Consider the following 25,406-nt stretch of genomic DNA (forward strand, 5'->3'; position numbering starts at 1 on the left):
TTTGGATTTTTCTTTACACATACTCAAAACATTTCTTAAATCTTAAACTTCGAGCTGCCTGTATTTGGTTGTGTTTCTCTTTTCTAGAAATTTCTATAAAATTGATGGTTAAACTGCAAAATATCAAGTTTCAAATATAATAATATAATCATAACTTCAGAATCATTGTAATTTATACAGTATGTGTGTGTGAACTGCAATGATTCCTCAGATATGTTGGCTGATATGCACCAATATGAAAACTACTTGTATACAGAAAATATGTATATTATACACCATTTACTATTTATTAAAGTTGTAGGTTAAACCTATATCACATTTCTTTGTCATAAGGGTTTGATAACAAGATCTTGTATATCGTCACCCTCTTAAACTAATGGCCCAAGTAATTTTTTCAGGTTTTTCAGAAAACACAAACAAAATTACCTAATATTGAATATATGATATTTATTAATAATTTCACTCAAAAAGGTTATGACAATAGATGACTATTGACATACTAATAACAATGTCTGTCAATTATGTAACATAAGAGGTATTTCTGTGTTTGACTGATCTCCTTGGGTTTCTGGATGGTCTTCATCACACCTTCAAATGACTCATCAAAGGATGGGGTATAGTCTGGATCGCTTATGACATCCTTGGATGGCCTTTGATGACAAGGACTAGTCAAAGGATGGGGTATAGTCTGGATCGCTTATGACATCCTTGGATGGCCTTTGATGACAAGGACTCATCAAAGGATGGGGTATAGTCTGGATCCCTTATATGTCATAAGCGATCATCAGATATATCCTCTTCATAGTGTGGATGTGTCTGCTTGGCATCTTCAACATCAACAGGAGTGTTTAAGGTATTGTCTGCTCCATCTGAAACAGAGTCTTGGCTTGGTACATGCTGCTTCATTTCTTCAACAGCCTCATTGTCATTTTCAGTGGATGAGGCCTGATCAGTGTCAGAATTGTCAAGTGCATCTCCTACCAAAAAGGAAAAACATTTCAATCCTTTGAGGTGTACAGTCACAAATGTGTGATCATTCTGAAAAACATTCATTGCCTCGTGGTCACTTGTATTAAGCTACATCAGGGATTCCCAAAGTGGTGTGCATGCACCCATAGGGGTGCGCAAGCTGTTGTAAAGAGGATCCTTTGTAATTTTTTAGTTATACACATAATTTCTAGCTGTTAGATTACAATACGGTATTCAAATCTTTCTTAATTAGATCATGTAATGTGGAAAAAATTAGACAAAAACTGTAGATGAAATATTGTTTGAAAAGACAGAAAAGAGTTAACAGAAAGCCTATCACTTGTAACAGCCACAGATTCTGGAGCCTTTCCACTCTTTGCTAAATGCTAGCTTCATGGACCTAGCTGTGTTTCTTTGGTCATATTTAAATGCATTTAATCATGGAAAATAGATAAAATTAAGCTCATTATTGTAGCCGGTATATAAAACACATTACTATTTAAGTTTATTTAAATATAAAAGTCTGTACTTGTTATTTTGAGGGTGTAACCTTGTTAGAATGTTAAAAATACTTGCCTGAAATTACACTTGAACAATGCCAGCTTCTAATTACACCAAAAACTTCAGTACATTTTATAAAATCCCAAACTAAGAATATACATATAGAGAGTTAATATCACACTGTTTCTTGTGATGTGCTTTTTACATTGATATCTAACAGTTTATGCATGAATTTTACAGAATCCGGTAGCTGGAGAAAACACAAACTATCCAGTTTGAGAGGGAGAGAAGAGCCGATCTGCTTACAATGCCTTCTGCAGTGATAGTTTTGCGTAGAGTGGCTCCGGCCAAATCTCCAAAGAAGAGAGCCAAGTCTCAGAGGAAGAAGTCGGGCCCCACAGTGTCTGACCTGATACTGAAGGCTGTGTCCGCTTCCACAGAGCGCAGCGGCATGTCCCTGGCAGCCGTGAAGAAGGCTCTGAAGGCTGGAGGATACGATGTGGGGAAGAACAACGCCAGGGTCCTCATCACCATCAGACGCCTGGTGGCCAACAAAGCTTTGGTCCAGACCAAGGGCATCGGGTCCTCAGGCTCCTTCAAGCTGAACAAAAAGGCTCCTGCACCTCCAAAGAAGAAAGTGGTGAGCAAGACGAAGCCAAAGGCAAAGAAGGTCTTAACAAGGACCAGTGTTAAGAAATCGCCGAGGAAAGCCAAGAAACCAGCTGCAGCTAAGAGTCCCAAGAAGCCTAAGAGTCCCAAGAAGCCAAAGAGTCCCAAGAAGCCAAAGAGTCCCAGGAGGGCCAAGAGAAGGGTCGTCAAATCTACCAGGGCCAGGGCTGCTGCCAAGAAGAGAACACTCTGCCACTGAACACTCACACAACGCTATGTTTAACTGTGTGAGAACCTAAATTCTGAATTCATTCCAAAACCTTGAGTTTGCTTGAGGTATTTTAAAGCTTTTCTACCATAGAAAATACTGAACCTGCAGGTTTTTATACACTGTTTCTTTCCACTATCTGCATGCTGTGGTTTGCAATGAACTGAAATTGCTGAAAAATAATAAACCTAGTTTGATTTACACAGTGTGTTGTGTGTCCTTTAACAAACTGGATGTAGAATAGACTGCATGTTACCTGCATCTGTTTCTGGATATGAACAGTCTATTCTCAAACTGAGGAAATTATATTATATCATATTTATCACTAAGTGTTATGAATAAGTGATTTGTCATTCAGCACCAGTGAGTTGACAGAAAAGAGTAAAAACTAAAATAAGATAGAGTTTTTTTGTGGTCTTCAACAGGCAAAGAGTTGTTGCTATCTGGCTCTTTGATGATGGCAGCAGACTCTGTTTGGGCGCGTTCTAGCTTCGAACATTATTTTCTTGATTCACTTTGCGCGCGGTATATTTTGGAGCGCTTTTACGCATCGTTACGCACGCGCAACGCGGGTCAAGGCACCATGTAGTTACATAAATGTTATCAGCACTTATTGACGCGTTTGGTGTGAACAAGAGCAGTGGCACAAACAGCTGATTTAACTTGAAAAACTTGGCAAGACCTTGTTGAAAAGTAACCTGTATTAAAAAAGTTGTAGCTAGATAAGATGTGGAGTTTGACATGTGCAGAAACAGCGGGTGGGACCAGGCTGATCATATAACAGCAGCCGGTGACTCAGCTATTATCACCACCGACAAAAGTGAGGCTGAACAGGGCGTGACGAGCCGTGTTCGTTGAAGTTGCTCTTATCTCCAGCAGCGAAATAAAAACCTGCCATGCCAGGGGTTCAGAGCGACAGTGATGTAGACCTGATGACTGGAAAAAGATCGTCCTCATCCACGGTCCCACTGAGGTTCAGAAATCAGATGAAGTAATTGGAGTAAGTGTTGCTTTGCGTGGGTTTGCCACGGGGAGAGAGAATAGCGTTGGGATATCACAGAGTTCATGAGCTGTGTGTGGCTTCGTGTCGCCATCTACTGTCCGGGTTCGGAACAGTTTTTTACCTACAGCAAAAACATCCCCAATACACCAAGAAAACTCAAAAAGGAAACGGTCAAATTAGCTAAACAGCAAAAGCAAGAGCAAAAGTAAAAAACCCTGTGGGAATAAATTCAGCCCACGGAGCCCAAATTAAAAGACAGCAGGGAGGTGATATAAGCGGGTAAAAGACCAATGAGATCCTTACAGATGAATAGAACATTTGTTTTGGAACCTGGGGGAGCGGAGTGAGAGCGTGAGCGAGAGCGAGAGAGAGAGCGAGACAGCGAGAGAGACAAGTGTTCTGTGCAGCTCAAATTCAATTTGGCGTTTCTCATACACCTGTAACATACAGAGGCTATCATTTCTCATAGATCTTTAAATTGAATTTTAGCTTAAAAGGAAGGGGGGGGGGGGGGGGGGGGGGGGAGAATTCCCCATAAGACTATAACATTACTAATTGTTCCTTATTGTTCACCATCTCTGTCATTGGTAGTCTGTCAAATGAGTTCGGGCGTGTGGTGACTCAGACTGAGTCTGGGGACATTCCCAGTGATGTGCAGTCATGTGACAGCCCACAACTATGCAAACATAGCAAAGTAACCAACAAATCTCTCGCATCTGCTTTCTGTTCCGTTTTGTAGGAGGAAGTCTGAACAATTTTAACCTCACCTAAAAGTCTGTGACACGTAGAATCTATCCTCATGGCAGCACACGTGCGCTATTTTATATACAGTATATATCTTGAATCACTTTCTTTCTTTTTAGTTTTTCATGCATTTATTAATTTAAATTTAATATATTTTTTATTTCCTTTCTTAATATCTGTTGTCCTTATTTGAATTAATTTGAACAAGTTATTATTTTTTATCTATATTGTATGTAAAGCACTTTAAGCTGCATTTCTTGTATGCTATACAACTAAAATGTATCGTTATTGTCACTATCACAATATATGCAAAGTAAAAGTACGATTTTCCTTTGGGGTTCAGATCAAACTTAAATTCTCATCTACCCTCTCTTTTGTGGCCACTCTCTCTTTTCCAAGTTCATTTTTCTTTGAACAAGTAGCGAGAGAGTTTGGAGAGTAAACAAAGAAATAGATTGTTTTACAACTGTTCACTGAGGCACGTCCTAATATCAGAACACAGATCAAACCTAAATAAATCAACTATTCAATGATAACATCATAAACCACTGTAACTAAACACAGTATCTGCCTTTAAAAAACATATGCTGCTGTAGGTTCTATGGTATTGCCTTTAAATATACTGTTCATTTATTTTTCACGGAAAGAAAATAAACTTATTTGTAACATCAGTATTAATGTTAAACCTCAGTTCTTGAAGTTTTTTTCTTTCTGTTAATAAGTAGCCTTTGGTACATTTACTTTGGTTCCACAAAAATGCAAGTGAAAGCAAAAACCATTTCCTCTCTCAAACAAAATTTCCCTGTTTGTCATGTGAGAAACTGCCTAAGAGAAGGAGGACCTTGGTAGATGTACAGTGTATATAGTGATCAGGCATCTAAGCTTTCATTTCCAACACAGTCATCATGAAGACAGCAGCGGCCCTCCTGGCTCTCTCTCTCCTTCATGTCTGCTCTCCAGTTCCGGTCAGACGCCCCGACAACTGGCTCAGTAAATGTCGAGCCTCCAACAACCTCTCCATCACAGCACTGGAGGTGCTGCCAGGTGGAGGCTGGGACAACCTTCGGAACATGGATATGGGCCGAGTCATGAACCTCAGCTACTTCCAGTGCCAGACGACCGAGGACGGGTACTACCTCATCCCAGACGAGGTGTTTGTCATTCCCCACAAAGAGACGGGTGTGGAGACTACCTCAGAGATAATCAGCTCCTGGCTTGAGCAGAAAAGCTCTACTTCCTCCTCCATAAATGCAGATATATCCTTCCTCAAAGTGATAAATGGCAAATTCTCTATTGAGAACCAGAGGATGAAAACCCATCAGGTCAAAGACTCATCAACTACAGCCAGAGTGCAGGTGAGCTTTTGTTTTGCTATGGTTTGAATGTAAAAAGATACAAAGCATGAAAAATTAAAAACAGTTTGGTGATCCAGAGTTAATTCCTCATTTCACTGAAACATACACACCCTTCTCTCTCCAAGTACAACGTAATCTGTACCCAAGGTCAGGTTATAGATAAAGGGCCAACTAGCAGTACAATGTAGTGTCTACGCTCATGGACTTTCATATTCAGAGGTCCCAGACAGAGAGGCACCAAACTCCAACTCTTTTGCATTTTACACCAGTGGAAAGATGTAAGGACACAATGTGATTTAGGAATGCATACTTTAGGCTTAACTATCCAATAGATGCAAACACCTACATGTAACATAGAGAGTGACAGCAATTCTAGCCTTTTATGGATGTGCTGTTGGGATGGGTGATGCAAGTAGAGGGAGATATATGGGGATGCTGTGTGAGACATCTAGAAATCTAAATCTAAAATTGCTCATATTGCTCTGTTGGCTTTGGTACATTGTTCAACCTTCTGGTCTCCTTGATGCATCCAGTCTACATTAAAACCTTCTGCATAAGACATCAGCTGCTGCCTGAGTTCTCCTTTCACCAGCTTCCAGAAAACTTCCATCACATCTATGCCTATATTCTACGTTGGATTGCTTTTAAATTTGGTTGATATGTTTAAAAAAGGTCTAAAATTAAAATAAGTTCCTTCATTATTTTATCTTTTTATTGGTCAACTCAAGAGGGGCAGTGCACATAAAAATGTTTCATCTGTCGTCACTGGTTAGATGAGAAAAATATCACTTAAAAAGCAAATACATTTTTATTCAATTAATGTACAGCTGATTGTAAAAAAAAATCCCAAAATAACATTTAATGATGCTTTATTCCTCTTTCTTTCAAAGGTTCGTAACTTCATCTACACTGTTAAGGCTTATCCAGACTTCACTCTGGACACACGCTTTGCTCAACAAGCCAAAGAGATTGCTGATGCAATTGAAAACAACCAAACGAGGAACGCAGAGTATCTCTCAGAGAAGATGGTGCTGGACTATGGAACTCATGTTATCACCAGCGTCGATGCTGGGGCTGCTTTAGTGCAGGAAGATTACCTCACTACTACATATGTGTCGGACAACGTGTCACAGGGTTCCTCCGTCAAAGCTCAGGCTGGCTTCAACTTTTTTGACAAACTCAAGTTTGACATAAGCAGTCAAACTTCCCAACAGAGCTCGTCACTCCAAACGTATCAGTCCAACATTCAGTACTCTCTCATTCAAAGCCATGGAGGCGGCACACCTTTCTATCCTGGCATCACTCTGCAGAAGTGGCAGGAAAGCACCAGAAACAACCTGGTTGCTATTGATCGCTCCGGATTTCCCCTACACTTCATTATAAACACCAACACCATTCCTGACCTGCCTCAGCCGACAGTTGGGAAAGTGGCTCATAGTGTGGGTCAAGCCATAGAGCGATACTATATGGTCAACAGCCGCCCTGGCTGTGTTGACGTCAACTCCAAGAACTTTAACTTCCAAGCCAACATTGATGACAGTTCCTGCGATGGCCCTGCTACAAATCTCAGTTTTGGAGGCATCTATCAAACGTGTGATCAACTCAGTACAGATGCGGGTCCCCTTTGTGATTCCCTGGCCCAGAAAAACCCTGGAACAGGAGACTTCTCCTGTCGTTCACCTTACTCCCCAACGTTACTGAGATCAGAAGTGAGACAGCAGGGTTACAATTTCCACCAATGCTACGACCACAGCTATGCCTGCGGATTTTTGTGGTTGAAAACTTGCCATAAGTCAGTGTGTCGGGACAACTACTATGTTCGCCATGCTCGCATTAAGACCTACTGGTGCTCTGTGAACGGAAAGGCCCCGGACAACTCGGGGTATCTGTTTGGAGGCATCTACAGCCCCTCTCTCCTGAACCCCCTCACCAAGGCCAAAAGTTGCCCACCGAACTTCGTCCCACAAAATTTCCTCTCGGATGGCCAAGTGATCTGTGTGAGTGACGACTATGAAGCCGGATCCAGATTTGCAGTACCATTCGGAGGCCTCTTCAGCTGTCAGTCAACCAACCCACTGGCTGGAGACCAACGTCGCTGCCCTCCCAAGTTCAGTCAGCACCTGGCCACAGTGAGTGATGGCTGTGAAATTCTTTACTGTGTCCAGTCAGGACTGTTCACAGGCGGGCAACTGCTGCCAATCCACCTGCCTCCTTTCACTAAACCTCCGCTCCTCACCGTGCAAGCCACCAACACAGTAATGGTGATGAGTGACGGAGACAAGAGCTGGGTCAGAGTGGGTCAGACCAAGATGTGGAAACTGGCCAAACCAGAGGAAATCAAGGAGATTGTGCTTCAAATGGACCCAGAATTGAGTCAGATGTCGGGGGGAGAAAAGGCGGGGATAGCCTTTGGGGTGATGGGTTTGATGGTGCTGATGGTCATAGGGGCAGTACTCCTGAAGAGGAGAAGGAGAGGGCATCCTCGGTTTGGGATAGCGACTAGCTATGAGGAAATACGTGGAGAGGATGGTTGTGATGAAGCAGAGAGGGAGACACAGCAAGAGGATGCCTGAGGGGGAAAAAAGTTCTTTTAAGTTCTTCTAATGAGTGAGATTTAGTTTTGAAGTTGATTGTCACCTCAGAAATCTTTGAATCTTTAAAAATACGTTTTTCTGGAGAGGGAGATTTTGTTGCAGTTCTTTAAGAGTTCCTGGTTTGAATCAATGTGGCTATTTAATAACAAAAATTACCTTGAATTTTGCAATTTCTAACATTTAATTACATCTAAGATACTTGATTTCAGCAAAATCTGCTTTTAAAATCACGAAATGATTCACTGGAAGCAGACGTGATTTCCAAAGGCTGTAGTGAGCCTATACTGCCCCCATGAGGGCCAGAAGCACAATGTCATTTCATTTTTACCCCACATTTAAGAACCTCAGCACTTAATAAAAAAGAAATGCGTTCACAAATGTTTTTCACAGATAACTGGTGGACCCTTTGTAATTTGTGTATGAATCATTTTGGTACTGTACTTGCAATTAAAACCTATACGTGTATAAATGGTGTATGTGTCTACTAAGCTGTTCTGCAATGCACAACTATGAATTGACTATTAAAGTTATTTTTAAAAAATCTCATGGATCTATGTCTTTATGTTTGCTATCTCTCTGGTCAAGGAAAATGTCTTAAATGTCCAAATAATATCTTGGTAGTTGGTCACTGACATAGTTAATGGCCTTCATGTTGTCTGCATGGTGTGTATATGTTTTTAATAGATCATGTAAAGGTTAGTTCAAAAAGCAGAAACAGTTCAAGTAACCTCTCACTAGTCTGTACATGTGGCACCAAAGCACATATTGGTTCTCTAAATATAACAGCAAACCTCAGTTTCACTTTGAATGAAAGAGAGACACTTTAATGTTCCTTGACCTTACTGAGAAAACCACAGCATTCCACCCACACCCTTAAATAGACAATGGCAAAGCTGACCTCATGGTTTTGGTAAGGTTATCAGCACACAGACAGACAGGCCCAGACATTAAATAGACATGACCGCACATTCACTCACAACAGACATATGTACTGCACACACACACATGCATGTGCACACGCACACACGCACACACACACACACCTATTTCCCGTAAAGAGTGCTCAGACCAATGTGCATCTCCTCTCTCGTGACAATATAAAAATCACCCTCCCCCACACACATGTACATGTGCACACACAAACACACAGCTGTGAGGTATTCATACAGCTGGGTCTTGAAAATGAAAACAAAACCAGTCATGCTGAGGAAATTGGTAAGGCCTTGAGGGAAAGAGCAAATGAAAGGGAGGGAGAGAGAGACAGATACATTGCTGTGAAGCAGGGGAACTCCCTCCTATGTCTTTTTCATGAGGCAGAGGACGGACAAAAGAGAGCGCCCAGCAGGCTTTCAGCACAGCAAAAGCTCCCTCGGCCGTTATTTCAATTCCAGCAGGATCAAGACTTTAGTCAGTTTGCAGTTCACCGTTTACAGTGAACTGTGCCATCAATGGGCTTAGTGAAGAGGGAGCGTTTAAATAGAGGCAGGCGTTTTAGCAGGGGAAGAAAAGTTACAGCCTGACAACTCCTAAAGGAAGACGACGAGACGGACTGAAGGACAATAAAACAAATACAGTCCAAGGTAAGATTCACATTGTCTTTCTTCATAGTTTGCCGTTTTTAGTGCATGTCACGTTTTTAATGTTGACACAACATCTGCTGCAGGATTACTGATTTTTATAAAGCAGAGAGGATTAAGAGCTCATCTGCATTTACTGTGTAACAGACATAGTTCCTCTGCTATTAAAAGTCTGCTCACTGCAAACCTGTCAAAATGTGTTTTAATTTGAAGGAAAATAAGGCAACTTTGAAAAAGACTTTCTGATTTCTGTGAGACATTTAGTGGCAAAATGTTCTTTCACAAGCTTATCATTAAAATCCACCCTCAACCTCGTCCCTGCTACATTTAGGTCACCATGCCAGCAGGAAAACATCAACGGAGCAACTTCATTCTGTTGATAATGGCTTTGTCCGTCATGTTGGAGGTCTGCAGGGTCCATGGCTGTCGGACTGGCTTTGGGTCAGAGTGTGAAAAAGCTCCTTTTGTCCCAGGCCACAACCTGGCAGGAGAGGGCTTCGATGTGGTGCGGATGCGTCGAACAGGCGCGTATGTCATCAACGTCAAAGCTCACCTGGCTGACAACCGCACCTGCACACTGTGTCCCAACCGGTTCCAAAACGGACAGGTAGAGTCAAACTACCACACTTCTCAGGCTTCTCAGAGCACCTCCTGCTCTGTTGTATTCCACTTCTTTTAACTGCTTTCTTCCTACACCTGCATCCCCATGTACATCCGGTCATTTTTAACCCTCCTCAGATTCAGAGGCTTCCAGCGGCGGTGCTCGACTGGCGTCCCTTCAGCCGCTGCAGTAAGCAGCTTTCTAGTGCCCTGCACCACTCGGTGGACTCCCTGCTGCGCAGCTCCACCTCCCTGGTTAACAACAACTGGTACCTGGGTTTGAGCCTTGACAAAGTTGGCAAGGCAGTGCTGGGAGGAAGCAGATCAGACCTGGCAAAGTTTGCTCGTTCACAGCACAGCGTGGACAAGGCCACTTTTGCCATCCATGAAATCAGTTGCACCTACTACAGGTAAAGGGGATCTAATGGTACACAAAAGAAAAACAATAGATGGGCATGGTTACAATGGTTTAAGGCCGCACAGTGAACTTGAATGTTTATTATGTTTGTTACAAAAAGGTCAAGATTATTTTCTAATTGCGTCATGGTACTCCGCATGTCCTTTGTTTCTTCAGCTACAGGCTGGCTGATCATCCCCAGCTGAGTACAGAATTTACAAAGTATCTGAACCGACTCCCACAGAGTTTAAACACAAGCCAGGACAGAGCCAAGTACAGACGTCTGATAGACACCTATGGAACACACTATATACACCAGGTCAGAGAAACACACACACACTCTTCTCTCTGCGCCTTTTAGTTACTGCACCTTTTGATAGTGTTTTACTGAGATAATGACACAGAGGTGGATGACCATAGTTACTGAAAAGCCAAGAGTAAATATTTTTGTTTCCTAGGTCCAGCTTGGTGGAAAGGTGAAGCGAATCACTGCCTTCAGGACCTGTCTGGCCACACTGAAGGGTTACTCAGAGTCTGAGATAAATACCTGCCTGAACTCCGAACTCCGAATGGCTCTAGGTTTCCTCCCTGCTAATGCTTCTTTCTCTAACAAGTGTGAAAACTTCCTGAAGGGCAATATGAGCATGGGCTTCTACCAAGGCTTCATGACCCACAAGACTGAGATTATCGGGGGGGAGAGGTACTTCCCCGACATCCTCTACCAGCAAGACCCATCTGAAGCGTACCACAGCTGGATGAACAGCCTCCACGATAACCCTGACGTGGTTTCCTACGCCATCTTCCCTCTGCACCATTTGGTGGAGGACTCGCAGATCAGTGACAATCTGAGAAGCATCGTCACTGACTACATTAAAGAGAACCAGCTGCAGGAGGGGCATCCTGCTTTCAAGAGCTGTTCCACAACTCCTAACCTGGATCACAACTGTTGTCCATTAAGGGCTGGCAGAGGAATCCTCAGACTGGAGATCCACAGAGCTGCAGGCCTAAAGGCGGACACCTTCACAAAAACAGACGCCTACCTGAAAATCTTCTACAACGGCAAGTACGAGGAAACTGCGACAGTAATGGACGACAATAACCCAGTGTGGAATGCAACGTATGATTTTGGTTCCGTTGAACTGGGTCAGGAGATGAGGTTTGAAGTCTGGGACAGGGACGTGCTCTATAATGACATGGTTGGGATATGTCTGGTGTTTCCTGAGAGGGGAACTCACTCCCTGAGCTGTCAGCTCAGTAAAGGAGTTCTCTACTTCACCTACACCGTCAGATGTGATGCTCACTTGACAGGCTTTAGGTGTGGACGCTACTCCCCCAATGCTGAGTAGGTTGTTAGGTTACAATGTTTCAACGTAGATTTAGATATATAGATAGATGTTTATGTGTAATATATTTAGCATTTTATAATTGCATTTGAACTATAAACATAACATATTATAATCTTGTAGGAAACATTAATTTAACCAGAAACCAGTTTGTCTTCTATGTAAATAATGTCTTGTAATGTTTCTGTATTTATTAACCAAAGTCAATGTCCTTCTACATCCATTGTACGCAACCAAATAAAGAAATGTTGATTCAGGACACCGCCACATACTTTGGACGTTACCTTAAATTGTCTTTTGCTGCACTGACATGCTCAAACACACACTAAGGACCTTTGTGTTTTCATCAACTTAGAATGAGCACTTTATGTCAACATCGGGAAAAGGTCCTGTTTCACGGATTCTGACATGTTTCTACAGTAGCTTAGAACAGACAAACCAAGCACTGGCTTTAGAGAAGCCCTTTCAAATTAAAAGGCCACCATAGGTTCTCTTACATGCTTGGGTGAAGAGGAAGTATTCAGTTGGTTGCAATGTGCAACTTCACCACTAGGTGCTAATACATCCTATAAACGTTTATAAGGACTGAGAACATGATGGCTCCTGAAAAGTGAGGCAAAGTGTCTCCATGTCCCCCTGGTGGCTGGCAACAGTACAGGTCATAACCCATCTACTCAATAATAATTTTGTTCTGTCATTGTAGGTAGTTCATATGACATTGATGTCTCTTTTTAATTGTTCATTTTTATGGTTAGTTTGGCTTTAATTAGTCTTTGCTATAAAAACAGGGTGAAACCTCATGATTGACGGCTGAGACTGACTCGTGATTGGTCGATCGCGTGTATCAGCAGAAAAAAAAAAGATTTGTTAAATCCTGCACACTGGATCTGCACATCTTTCATTATAATTTATCCAGGTACCTATTGGTCCTCCTGCTGAATCCCCATAAGCATAACCACACAAATATTTATTCCAATATTTATTATTAAGTTTAAACAGGTATCTAGAAATCATACAAACGACTTAGTAAAAGCGTTTACGGTAACACTTGTACACTTACAACACATTAGCCACTTGTACAGTACATGAATGCAGCAGCTGATTCCTCAAATCATCTTCTTTGTTGCTTGGCTCGAAAACTCAAAGAAAATAATTCAAGCACCGTACTTAACGTAAAAACATTCTCTGAATTCATTTGACATGTCTCTGACAGGAAAAGAACTGGGCTTGAAAGATGAAACTCAACACAGTAGACTAACGGTGACAGAAGTTCATTTTCTAGATACTAAACTGAAATTGTGATGCAACCGCAAGTGCCAAAATTGTTTTGAATAGAATGAAAATCATTGGGATGTAAACTAGTGTGTTTTAAAATCACTGGCTGGAATGACAAGGATGCAACACTGCCAGGTGCCATTCTCCAAGCACCACCTATTTCAGTGTGTAAGAATCATTACCATACAACAATTCTGAATATTCCATCAGGCTTCTCAGTGTCCTAACCAGCATACAGTACAGTTATCTAAATGTACATGACACAAGGCTTTGTTCACATCACTTCAGTTATGTGAACTTTGTTTCAGTCTATAAGTTCAGTACCAAACGGTTGATGGTGTTCTTCAATACATGTTCACGCTGAACTTCTTAAAACCAAGTTCTTTCACGTTTCTACACTTTGGAATCTTTTACGTAACATGAGAAGTGCATAATAATAAAAAGGCTAAGTTGTTGTTCAGCCTTCTCTGTAAATACTGGTCTCATAGACAAAGTAAGAACATAAACTCAGAGCAGGTAAAAATTGTGTTTTAGGCACAGCTAGCACGCTACACAGTCAGTCAATCAGACTTCATCTTCAGAACCTGCAGCATATGATTCTCAGTAGTTTCTGGCCAGGATCATAGGAATGCTTTCAAAAACGTCTCAAGTTTCATGTGTTTGTGTATCACAGTCCCAGTGAAGCTTTGAGTAAAGATGCCATATCTTCCGGTATGAATCCCTCACCACCTGAAGGACAAACAGTGCTTTATTTCAGAAGGTTATGTTGCGGTTATCTCAAGTCAAATCATTTCAAAGCTGCATGCCACAAAATAAAGCTAAAATACATGGCCCGACTATGTCATGCTTCAGACGTGGTGCCTACATGTTGCTCTGGAAACAAAAATATCCATGCTTGCTGCCGTTTTTGAGGAGTTGATAAGAATCAAGCAACATTTCTACATATACATAAACTGCTTTGCAGAATGTTAAAATGAATCTTTTGCACCTCATCCGAAGGGGGTTTAACAGCAACGTGGAGGTGACAGGTGAGTTTACAGTGTTTTTTAGGTCAAAGCGCAGAAAAGGGGTGAAAAGTTAACATCAGCTGAAGTAAAGATCTGGGGCGGACCACCAGTTTAACAAATATGAATACGCATCTGCTTTTATTCGTTTTCCTTTTCATCTGTTCCAGAAACTCGTCTGAAAGCTAAAAGGGGACAAAGTGTCTGTAGTCAGGGCCCTGAGGCTCCGTCTGAGGAAATCAGGTCAGTTGACTCAATAACCTTTTTTAAATCCTTTCTTAAGATGCATTTTATTGGACAGTTTTTTTCCCCTGTGATTTTTATTTTCTATGAACTGTCTTTTTTCTTTTTCTTTATTTTTTCAATCTTTTATTGTCCCCGACTAAATTGGTTTTATATGAAACTTATCTTTTAAAAATCTGATGAATGTGACTCGTCTGTTTTATTTCTCTACCTTGTGAAGCACTTGTTAATTCTCCATATTCCCCATCATATATCATATGATTGTAAGTAACGTCAATTTCAGACATTATACAATGTAATAAGATGTTAACTTTTGCAACCAATAACATAAGGCACAGTCTACAGCTTATTTAGATTCGTCATCATATGGAACACATGGCATAATTACAATTTTAAAAAGTTAACATGGCCAGATTAAAGTAAATACAGCGGTGTCGCTCCTCTGATCAGTTTTATTTACATTTTGAAACTTAACTCACTTTTTAACTTAATTACTTGTATGTCAAACTACACTTGTATTAGGGGGATTATCAAAGAGGGTGGTCATGCATTTGAGAAAATGTATGCACGTGCGAGTCCTCACCCTGTTCAGCAGCAGTCATGTCCTGCTCCAGCTTTAGTTTCTTCTGTCCCAGCTCCAGAATGCAGTCCTCTATGCTGCCCTTACTGATCAGCCTAATCACCTTCACAACCCTGATACACAAGAAAGGATGTTTAGTCACTACAGTCAATTAATACACGAAGCACAGTTCTAATGAGATCTGAGAATAGCAATTAATATTCTACGGTCTTATTCTGAGATTTGAATCACATCAGAATCTGAGAATATAACATGAATGTTTTCTTTCAATCCAACTGCTGATAAGTAGTTAGAAGTAATAAGAAGTAATTTCTTTGACAGGAGTATTAGTAACAGATTACATCTTACCTGGTCTGTCCCACACGGTGACACCTGTCCTCTGCCTGTTTGTCATTGTAGGGGTTGAAGTCGATGTCATGTAGAATCACGACATTAGCTGACGTGAGGTTGATGCCCAGGCCTCCAGCACGAGTTGACAACAGGAACACAAATATTTCAGGGTCCGTGTTGAACTCATCAATCAACACAATCCTGCAGGATGAAGAACTCATTTTAGACACAGTTTAATGTCTGCTCATAAAGTGACATCTTTTCTCAATTTGACAAAAAAAACTCTTTGTAACAACTTCAAAAATAACTATGCTAGACTGATTTAGTATTATATAACTTCAGCATCAAAATCCCATTGTACAGGGTGGACATTTAGGAAAGGTTTAACCGTATCAACAATTGGATAAAGCCCAACTCTAACTGACCTGTCGGCTATGGGTGTAGATCCATCCAGTCGGACGTAACGATGCTTGTGATGTTTCAGCAGCACTTCCACGATGTCCAGCATCATGGTGAACTGACTGAATAATACCACTCTGTCGCCCTGTTGGAGTAAATGATAATAAATTATCTTTTACTCCTTTGCACGCAGTCCACATACATGATTCTCTACATTAGTACATACCTTGTTTTTTAGAGAGGCCAGAAGCTCTTTGAGGTAGTGGAACTTCCCAGAGTCAAGCAGGAGATTGTTTTCAAGCTGGTAGGAGCTGATGGTGGAGTATCGCTGGCACAGACGATGCAGCTCAAAGTCTGACATCACCTCCATGTCCTCCTGGATCAGAGCCGCATCTGCATCAAAGTGAGTTGGCTCCTGAGGAAGGAATCACAGAAAAATGGATGAAACCTTTGAGAACTCACATGTACAAGTTTGATGCCAGCACCAAGCGTCAGGCACATTAACCGTCAAGAGCTAAATCAAAATGTACGTTCGATTGTTCAGTAAAAATATGGGAACAGAGAAATGAAGAGGGAGGAGTAAAAGGATAATGAACAATTGAATGGTTGAAGAATTCAAATTATACAAACTGAAGGTCAAGTACAGAATTAATAAAAAAAGTAAAAGAACAAAGGATAGTGAAAGAGGAGGACTGACCTTGAGCATGAGTTTGCTCATGGCTTTGAGCTTCTCTGTGGTGTAGTACTGTCTGTGGAGCAGTGGGTGGTTGGCCATCTTCCTCAACTGCATCATCACATTACACAGCTCCCGCTCTGTAGAGAAATTATTAACCATGCATTAATTTCCGTTATGTGTACAAAATAATGCCGTTATTGACAAAAGGGAGCCGCTAATGCAGCCATTTAAATGAGGCTTACTCTCGCCAGGGGTGGAGGCCTTGAGTTTTTGAAAGAGTTTCTCGTACAGCACCTGCTGCTTCTCACTCATCGAGCAGGACTCCACCTTCTCCTCCTTCGCTGGCAGCTGCTTTAAAACCTGGAGGAAGGAAACATCACGAGTTATTTAAAACACTAACACAGGGTTTTAACTAATGTTTTTATAAACACTGAAGCAAATGGTATTAACTGAGAAAGAAAAGAAAACTGAGAAAAGATTTTAATGTCAAGTCTTCATTTAGAAGATTAACTCACCTCACTCTTGACCCTTCGGAGGATAAACGGTTTCATGATGAGTTTGGCCTGAGAAGTACGATCCCTTTCAAAATGGCTCTGCTCCTCGTGAGATTTCTAAAACATTAAACACTTTCGTCAGATTGGAACAGAAAAGACAAATTTTTGCTGAACTAGTCATTCTATATATTGCAATAATTTCAGAATAAAGAAGTAAAGAACTAAAAACATCAAACGAATGTGCCGTCTTAAAACACAATATCTGGCTGATCATAAGTTCCTAACATATAAAAAGGGAGACAACAAGCTTATATTTCCAGGTAGTGTTGTTTGAATAGCTTCAAATGGAGAGGCCTCACAAACTGAGCTCACTGTGCTTATACACCAAAACACTCACAATAGAAAACATTTTGGTGAGCTGTGTCGTGGTGCTGGAGAACATAGAAGGCATGATGAAGTTGAGGAGAGACATCAACTCTAAGAGGTTGTTCTGTAAAGGAGTTCCTGTCAGCAGCAAACGATGCTGTGCCTAAAAGGAAAAGAGAAAGAGAGAGACATCCCAAACTGTAAAAAAGACAGAAAGGCAACTAAAGACATGACGGCAGACAGCTGAATGGTTGTGGTGGAGAATACATTACAAATTGAACTAACATTAATAGCCATGAGGTGGCGGTAGCGCAAGCTGCTCATGTTCTTCAGCATGTGACCTTCATCAAACACAGCATACTCCAGACTCAGCTTGCGGAAAAGGCTGCGGTCGTTATCGTTTCCTATCGCCAAATTGTATCTGCAAAACACAGCAAACAAACTTTCCTCATTCGTTCTTCAAGTAGCATATTTACATCAATGATCTGTAACATATGAAGCAGGTGATCTGTGCGTTTGCTCACGTGGTCACTATGACATGGAAATCAGACTTGTTATTGAGGATGTCGTGTCTGAGGTAGCGGCGGTCCTCCACAGATCCTGTAAAGAACACAAGAGCACAAACACAAGAGCTCAAAGTGTGAAAGAATATAACGTTTGTTCGATAAATTCACTGATCAGAATTTGACGCTGATTAACGGCGTGTACACACAATAGCAGGGTATAAAAAAATTTAAAAATGTCCTCGTGCACACAGCAGGCAGTACAACACATGTTCAGCATTGTGTACATTTACTGAGAGATTTCTTACCGCAATAGATTAGAACTTTGAGGCGTGGGCACCACAGCTTCAGCTCTCTGACCCAGTTATCTAGAAGACAGAGCATTTAATTAAGCATAAATCAAAAATGAACAATTGATTTGTTAGAAAACCTAGCGAGGCTAAGAGTGCTTTGCCCTTTTCCGGAGGCTACAACCATTAATTTCTTTTCCTAATCTGGATCCATTTCTCTCATTTAGTTTGATTCTCTTTCTTAATTACTATGTACTTATTCAACAGACCTCTCTAAGACTGCACACAAGGCAAGGTCAAAATGAGTTCATGACACACCTACAGTATGGGATAGAACCCCTTTATCATCAGCAGTAACTGTTACAACCAAGCTTGATACAGGGAGTTGTGTATATACAGAAGGAAGGTCCAAACATTCTTAGAAGTCTTAGAGACAAATCAGAGAGACGACTGTCCCTTTTCTTAGCAGAAGCCAGGAGAAGATACAGTAAGATACAAGGTACAACCTGAGGATTTTTACATTCAAGTGTCCAATAGAGAAGTCCTACATATAACCAAAAGGTATAAGACCCCCTAATGCCTTATAACATTATTATCTGAATATATGTTGTTTGCTTTACATAACATGTTATGAAGCAAAGTACACCAAAGTGTGTGATTTGTGGAGACTATTACCGAGCGTAGAGGACGGCACAACGATGAGATGAGGACCCTCTATTCCATTCTCGTATAGCTGGGCCAGAAACGCTATGGCTTGGATAGTTTTCCCCAAACCCTGAGAAGAGTGAAGGAGAAGAGGGACGGTGAGATAGAGTCTTTCAAACTCAAATATTAAAAAAAGAAGGAGCAAGGTGCATGGATATTAAAGATTTTTGAACATCTGCGTTTCAGATCATATTCACCATGTGTAAACAGAAAAGATCCTGACATACTTTACCCACAGTGCATCTTTACTAAACTACAAAAAACATCTCTCACTGTCTTGGAGCTTAAACAATTTCTTTGTTCCCTCTTCTTTTCTGTTTATTCATCTTCAGGATTGAAACATATCAACACAAAGCCATGTGATGCTGACACAGCCCTGATGTTCACATGTCTATTAGTGTACGACTTTGGGCTTGAGAACAAATGTTTGTAGTGCACCTTGCCTCTTCCCACGGGTCCGAGGTTGGTTGTCTTACCATTTCATCAGCCAGGATACCGCTGAGCTTGTGCTCATGCAGGAGCAGCAGCCACTTCAGACCAATCAGCTGATATGGCTTCAGCCGTAACCTGAAAGACAACCAATAAGAGGCTGAGAACAAGAATCTGATATTTAATCTTATGAAAACACAAACTGTAAGTTGTTTCTGATAGGTCCCGTTTTCATTTAGTAATCATTTAAGAAAACGAATATACTAAACAGTAACCCATGCATCATGAAACAGCATCAGTACCACATTGGTCTTTTTTGTAGTTTTATTACAGTGTTCTAATATTTGTACCGTTAGGAAAGAACTACAACAAACTGAGAAATTCCAAACTAAGCATGCTGCCAAAACATATTTGAAGTCAAAGTAGTAGCCTTGAATTAATGTTGACACAATTTAGACAGAGCGCGTAATATTTTAACATATAAGGCCTAAAATTCTGATAATTAAATATAGACTTTTTAGGCCCCTGGGGAAACACCAAAGTCTGCAGACAATCATAAGGTTATTTTATGGAAAGTAGCTGATGATTTGAACATTTAGTTTGATGGAATATTCATAAATTAAACTTAATGTGCATTTTACTCACTGGCTGTTGAGTATTCTGGGCTGTTTCATGGCCCCTGTGCCCTTCTCCATCACTTCAGTCACTTGTTTGACCATATTTGAGGAAATAGTCTTACAGTTGACCATGAGCCCCAACACCATCTTCCGCTCCTTGAGGACAAGTCTGCAGCCGCCGAGTAAACTCTCCGACAGTCCATTGGCCTTGTGAAAGACTTCAACCTTAAGAGGACAGAACAAATGGTTCACATAGTGTTTCAAGTACCTTATATAAGTAATACTTCAATCTCATGGAGAGACACCGATAGTGGAGCTGGTCCAGTGTGCAATGGTATTTGCCATATTAACCAAGGTCATACCTAAAGGAACCTGAACGCATGCATGAATAGATGTTGTGGTCCTATGAAGAATATAAGTTATTTAAACATATTCAAAATGCTCAAGATATCTATGATCAGGACAAGCACACATGAAGTGTGACTGTTGTATTTGGTTTATATAAAAGATTGAATTCCATCAGGAGATCCTGTGATAGTTATTGTCCATCATTGCCTTTGGTATTTTCTCAATGATAATGGATAGATGTATGAAAATAAAGGGACTGTTGAAAGGCTGACGAGATGTGTGGCATTTAGCTGTTCAATAGATATTAGAAGAGGTCTCTGTTCTACAGAGAATTTGGAGTAGTAAACTCAATGAGTAAATACACTGTGAATCAAACAAGAGCACCGTTTCCAGGTATTCTATACAATAACTTTTTTTTACCCTAGGACTGGCAGTAGCTGTGTTTTTCATCTTTCCCCATTGATACCTTGTGCAAACTGTTTTATTTCCCATAAAGGAATCACCTGCATGTTGTCTACTCAATATTTCAGTATCTATTTAATGGATTTGTTTGGAGACACATGTTCTCTCACCAGGCTTTGCCAGCTATTGAAGGGTCTCAGCTCCACAATTTTCAGGGCCTTTTTAACAGAACAGCCGGTGATCAGCGACAGCTCATCTCTTGATGCCTCCCGGAAAAACTTGAGCACCTCCTTCTTTATTTCCGTCATGGCACCTTGAGCGTCGAGCTCCTCATCAGAGTTCTCGAACTCGCTGCTAACTGTGTCCTCTTCATCGTCATTTTCCCCTTCAGAACTGACACGTTCATCAGAGGCACGCGCCTTTGTCTTTCTCTCTGCTGCCCGTTTCTTCGCTATACTCGTGCCACTGGCAAATCTGGACAGCATCTGGGCAGTGGACGACGAGGAGGAGGAGGAGGAAGAAGAGGAGGAGGAGGAGGATGGCTTTAGGGACGAAGAGGTAGTTGTTTTCTTGACAGAGGAGGACGAAGACACTGGGTGGGAGCTTTTTTGTAGCCACGTGTTCATAGTGGAAGCTCTACTTGTGTTGGGTATGGAAACTTTAATGTCTTCTGGGTCTGATTCGTCTTCACTGTCTTTTGACGCTTCTGTATCATCTGTACTGTCTCCATCTGTTTCACTGATAATTGTGTGATCTTTAGAGTTCACATTACCATTCCTCTTTGTACTGTCTCTGTGATCTTTGTGGCGCCTCAACTCTTTGTGGTCCGTGCTTGACTTGTCTTTACTATTTGATTTGCTGGATTTCTTTTCTTCTGACTCAGGTGTGCTGGAGTTGGTATCTGACACCAGGAAAAAACAACAGTCTGAATCAGTATGAGCGGACAACAGGAAAGTTAAAAGCACACATACACATGAAGTCAATGAAAAGGTGGATGGATTCAGAATAAAGATGTTGCGTTCACACCTGGGTCTGAGAACATCTGAAGAACCTGCAGAGCCTCCTCGGCATCCCAGTCGTGTTCCTGCAGCACCATCCGCAGCTCCTACAATGAGGGTCAGAGCTTTAACACAAAATACACTGATTCCAGATACCTTGAAAACTATGGTCTGGGTCGATGGTAAAGTCATAAGAAGCAGCTGTAAAACGGATGATAGAAAGTGCTCTGCTTTGCTTAGGCATCATTTAGCACTAAAGATGCAAGAGTAGCATCTGTGTTTCTGAATGATTTGTTGTTCATTCTTTTGTCCCAATATCTAGATTGAAAATTAGGTTTTATGATGTAAAAAATCATCATCTTAACAGACAATATTTGTTTATTCACAAAATAATAAAAGCTAAGGCTATAGTGTTTACACATGGCAAATTTTCCTCCTGTCTACAGTGAATTTCGGCTGGAAATCTGGTTTTGTTAAACATGAAATTCAAAGTAACATTTTTTCTAAGTATAACATTTTAAGACGATGAATAAGTACACGAGTGGTCATGTAGGCTGAGTGTGCTCCAGACTGGTTTTAAGCTGCAAGGCAATTGATACTGTGCAAGGTAAAACTGGGAGGAGAGCGACACCTCTTCCTTCCTCTAGTGGAACATCACATAAAACTGCATCAAGTTCAGTCACAAACATAGTAAAGTTGACTATGATCCGTTTAGGAAGGTGGAATCAAACTGTACTAAAATGAATCTCCTAACAACATGGCTTGGTGAGTTAAAGAGAAGGACAGTGTCAGTGTGTCCTCACCTCCTTGTCCTGGTCAGGAAACTTTTTCTGCAGTCTTCTCACCATGGCTTCCTGCTTCTCCCAGCTTGGCTCATTATTTTCATCATCATCTTCATCAGAGACCTTTTTTGTTTTAAGGTGAAAAAGTCTTTAATAAAACACTGAGATCTGGACTTTGCAGAGTAAGTAAATCATCATACAATAATCTTCATTAAAGCGTCTTACAACACCTATTCTTGTATGTGAAAATTTCAACTGCGATAATATGTACGCATTATTCCATTATCATTTAAATCTGAAGGGTTGTAAACATTAGTAATCTTACCTCTGACATTCTCCTCTTCTTGGTCTCTTGAATCTCACCACTGTCCTGAGAACTGCTGGATCCATCCAGCTTTCTCTTTCTGTCTTGTTCTGGAGCTGAGAAAAAAAAAAGCCATTTATCTCTGTGGTTCCATAGGAATGAGAGACGTAGCCAGTGAGGCAGCTATAGTTTTTTATGTATAGCCCTGTGGCTTGACTGCAACATATTTCAAACATCTGAAATTTTTTTTATTTTTCTCTGAATGTGCACCAGGTTGAGATTTACTGTTTTGCATCAAGTTTTCTGCTTTACAGCTTTGAGAATGAACCAAACATTATTGACCACAAATCAGAAATTGTTCCTCCATAAAATGCATCTTTATGGTAGAGGTGTGCATCTTCACCATCCTGCGTAAAAATTTCAATGTATCACATTCACAACTTTATATATAAATGCACAAGGCAGATTTTTTTTTATCAGTAAATAAATTCAGTCAGACAAATATGAATTATTAATGTTATTACAAGGGGGCTGTAAATTACAAAAAGGTTTTTGTAAAAGGGAGGAGGCCGACACGGACCGGAAACTCCGACACAGAACAGGACAACCAGACTTTTAATGTTCGTCTGTCTTGATTCTGAAGCAGTGGTGGTTATAACTATGCAGTGGCTGAACGTAGCGGAAAGCATGAATCGATTATGTTCTGTCACTGCATCAATGCACTACCTAATGAAGGAGGGTGCTCCTTCATTGGGTTCTTGAAAAAGGTGATTACTTACCTTTGTTATCAGAGCCCTTTAAAAAGCAGGCATCTACAGCCTCTTCCAATGTGCTTGTGCTCCCAATGACCTGAAAACAGAACAGAACAATGTGCTTAGAACAGCGAACTGAAAATCGCAAGGTGTCGTCCATGGAGTTTAACTCTTGTGTTATATGCTTAAAGGTGCCTCACCTCGAGTAGCTCTTCCCTCATCAACTGAGGAAACATCTCTTTAAGCCTGGTTGTTTTTTCCTCGAGCTTATTCTCCTCATTATCCGTATGAACTGACGGTTTCCTAATTGGATTCCTGTTGAAATAAAGGCAACACAACTGTAAAACAGTACCAATCCCCACGAATGTGACAATGGAAAATGTAGAAATTTTAGCTGACACTTACTTGGATTTCATACTTGATGTTACACTGGTCTTTGGTTCAGAGAGGACCTTTTTAAGCTCATCTGTTCAGAAAATGACATTAGAATGCTTCCTGAATGCGTCTCCTGTGACCACTTGTGATTGGATCTCATTTACCCCAAATATATGCAAATAACCATGTTTTTCATTTGTGTTCATGAAGACCAAATTATGTCTTAACTCAGTCTGAGTTTAAGGATAAATCATATGACAATGATTAATTGTGTGTGTGGCTCTGTGTGTCCACTCGAGCAAAAGAGAGAAAGATAGAGAGTGAGTGGAGTCAGGAGGGGCTGAATGAATGAATACACGCAGCTACTGTTTGAGGAACAGTGTAACCAATTTATGAAAAGTATCAATCATTGTGTGGCGGTCTATGTTGATATGGTGGTGGCGGCTAAAAAAACAAAACATATAAAACATATGTTTAAACTGAGGCTGTTAAGAGAACATCCGCTGAGTAGGTGGTTCTTCACATCATCAGTCACACAGGAAAGAGAATGTGGCCACATGCGTCTCAGACAATCTCCAAATGCGATATGAGAGATCGAATCTCAGGCGTGTGGGTGTGTGAAGAGCCGAAACACTTATAATCAGATCTGTTAGGTTGGATGTCAACACCAGGGCCAAGTTTGCAGCTATGTTCTGCTGCCCTGCTCTGATGTAAAGGTTCTGTAGGCGTCCATCATTACAAGCCGATAGTGATGTTGGCTGTTCTCTATTTATTACAACTACAGGTGATGTGTTAATAAGGAGAGGGACACCTGGCAACAATGTGCTGCGTTTTTACAAGTTGTTATTAAATAATGACACAATATTAACTGGGTAAATAAAATGACTGCATAACTCTCTTTGGAAACCATCTACCTCCTTTCAAGGAAACCACAAATTAAAGATGGTGGATATGTGAGGGACCCAGACCAGAGAGTGGCCTCACATGTATCATGCATCTTGACAATCATACGAACGTGAAATGCAGGTGCGCTGTGTTGACACGTGTGACCTCATCACGACGCTGCTATATGATGTGATTCTGGTCTGGGAGTTTGACGAGTAGGATGACATTGTCTCGAACCATTTCTAAAACACAGCATTAGTACCGCCATGCTAACTTGGAGATAATTGTGTTTAAATTGACTGTCCAGCGTCAACACAGCAAAAACAACCTCTCCGAACAAAACCAATACAATGACATGAAGGTTTGGGGGGGGGGGGGCATATTAATAGCATGACATAACTAGTGATGCTAACGATAGCATGTGTGACACATCTGGCTTCCAGCAGTGGAAGCTAGCGCTAACATACCTGGCTTATTCTCCTTCTCCGACTCGGGACTGTTGGAGCCGCTGTCCTGCGCCTTCTTGTCGAAACGAAAACGGTCCAGATTGAACAAGCTCATCTTAAACGGAGACTATTTCTCGAGTGACAGCGGCGGCCCCCTTTGTCTCTCTTCTGTCGGCGCTGTCTTCTGCGTCCAGTCGCATGTAGCAGCGGCTCTTCCCGTTAGCCGATGTGACAAACTAGCTA

The 25,406-nt window shown here is 41.1% G+C and overlaps 4 protein-coding genes across 9 annotated transcripts; 3 read left to right on the top strand and 1 right to left on the bottom strand.

The window, feature by feature from the left end:
• The first annotated feature begins 712 nt into the window (after positions 1-712).
• On the top strand, positions 713-2,338 carry LOC117767674 (histone H1-like). Its single transcript, XM_034595476.1, has 2 exons — positions 713-748; positions 1,721-2,338. Exons 1-2 carry the CDS (start codon positions 713-715, stop codon positions 2,336-2,338), a joined length of 654 nt encoding a protein of 217 aa, XP_034451367.1.
• Positions 2,339-4,912: 2,574 nt separating this feature from the next.
• On the top strand, positions 4,913-8,576 carry mpeg1.1 (macrophage expressed 1, tandem duplicate 1). 2 transcript variants are annotated; one of them, XM_034596749.1, is made up of 3 exons: positions 4,913-5,449; positions 6,340-8,005; positions 8,132-8,576. In XM_034596749.1, the coding sequence occupies exons 1-3, from the start codon at positions 5,000-5,002 to the stop codon at positions 8,218-8,220; spliced, it is 2,205 nt and encodes a 734-aa protein (XP_034452640.1). In that variant the 5' UTR covers positions 4,913-4,999; the 3' UTR covers positions 8,221-8,576. The 2 variants fall into 2 exon arrangements, with proteins under 2 accessions (XP_034452640.1, XP_034452641.1); XM_034596750.1 differs by having other exon boundaries at positions 6,340-8,576.
• Positions 8,577-9,303: 727 nt separating this feature from the next.
• prf1.5 (perforin 1.5) lies at positions 9,304-12,231 on the top strand. Of its 4 annotated transcripts, none has more exons than XM_034596762.1 (6): positions 9,304-9,623; positions 9,952-10,227; positions 10,359-10,630; positions 10,795-10,936; positions 11,076-11,307; positions 11,347-12,231. In XM_034596762.1, exons 2-6 carry the CDS (start codon positions 9,958-9,960, stop codon positions 11,961-11,963), a joined length of 1,533 nt encoding a protein of 510 aa, XP_034452653.1. In that variant the 5' UTR covers positions 9,304-9,623; positions 9,952-9,957; the 3' UTR covers positions 11,964-12,231. The 4 variants fall into 4 exon arrangements, with proteins under 4 accessions (XP_034452653.1, XP_034452650.1, XP_034452651.1 ...); XM_034596760.1 differs by having other exon boundaries at positions 9,308-9,437; positions 9,548-9,623; positions 11,076-12,231; XM_034596761.1 differs by having other exon boundaries at positions 9,308-9,437; positions 9,572-9,623; positions 11,076-12,231.
• Positions 12,232-12,926: 695 nt separating this feature from the next.
• On the bottom strand, positions 12,927-23,919 carry smarcad1a (SWI/SNF-related, matrix-associated actin-dependent regulator of chromatin, subfamily a, containing DEAD/H box 1 a). Of its 2 annotated transcripts, XM_034596325.1 has the most exons (23): positions 23,863-23,919; positions 23,658-23,772; positions 23,485-23,554; positions 22,727-22,821; positions 22,423-22,524; positions 21,648-21,726; positions 21,287-21,522; positions 20,792-21,253; positions 19,900-20,096; positions 19,302-19,392; positions 18,796-18,895; positions 18,139-18,198; positions 17,852-17,927; positions 17,613-17,748; positions 17,359-17,490; positions 16,983-17,078; positions 16,710-16,827; positions 16,489-16,604; positions 16,018-16,206; positions 15,818-15,936; positions 15,411-15,593; positions 15,066-15,175; positions 12,927-13,964 (listed from the first exon to the last, which is right to left on the bottom strand). In XM_034596325.1, exons 1-23 carry the CDS (start codon positions 23,871-23,873, stop codon positions 13,903-13,905), a joined length of 2,955 nt encoding a protein of 984 aa, XP_034452216.1. In that variant the 5' UTR covers positions 23,874-23,919; the 3' UTR covers positions 12,927-13,902. The 2 variants fall into 2 exon arrangements, with proteins under 2 accessions (XP_034452216.1, XP_034452215.1); XM_034596324.1 differs by having other exon boundaries at positions 20,792-21,522.
• Positions 23,920-25,406: the final 1,487 nt, after the last annotated feature.

Source organism: Hippoglossus hippoglossus, chromosome 9, assembly GCF_009819705.1.
Source record: "Hippoglossus hippoglossus isolate fHipHip1 chromosome 9, fHipHip1.pri, whole genome shotgun sequence".
Classification (NCBI taxonomy): Eukaryota; Metazoa; Chordata; class Actinopteri; order Pleuronectiformes; family Pleuronectidae; genus Hippoglossus; species Hippoglossus hippoglossus.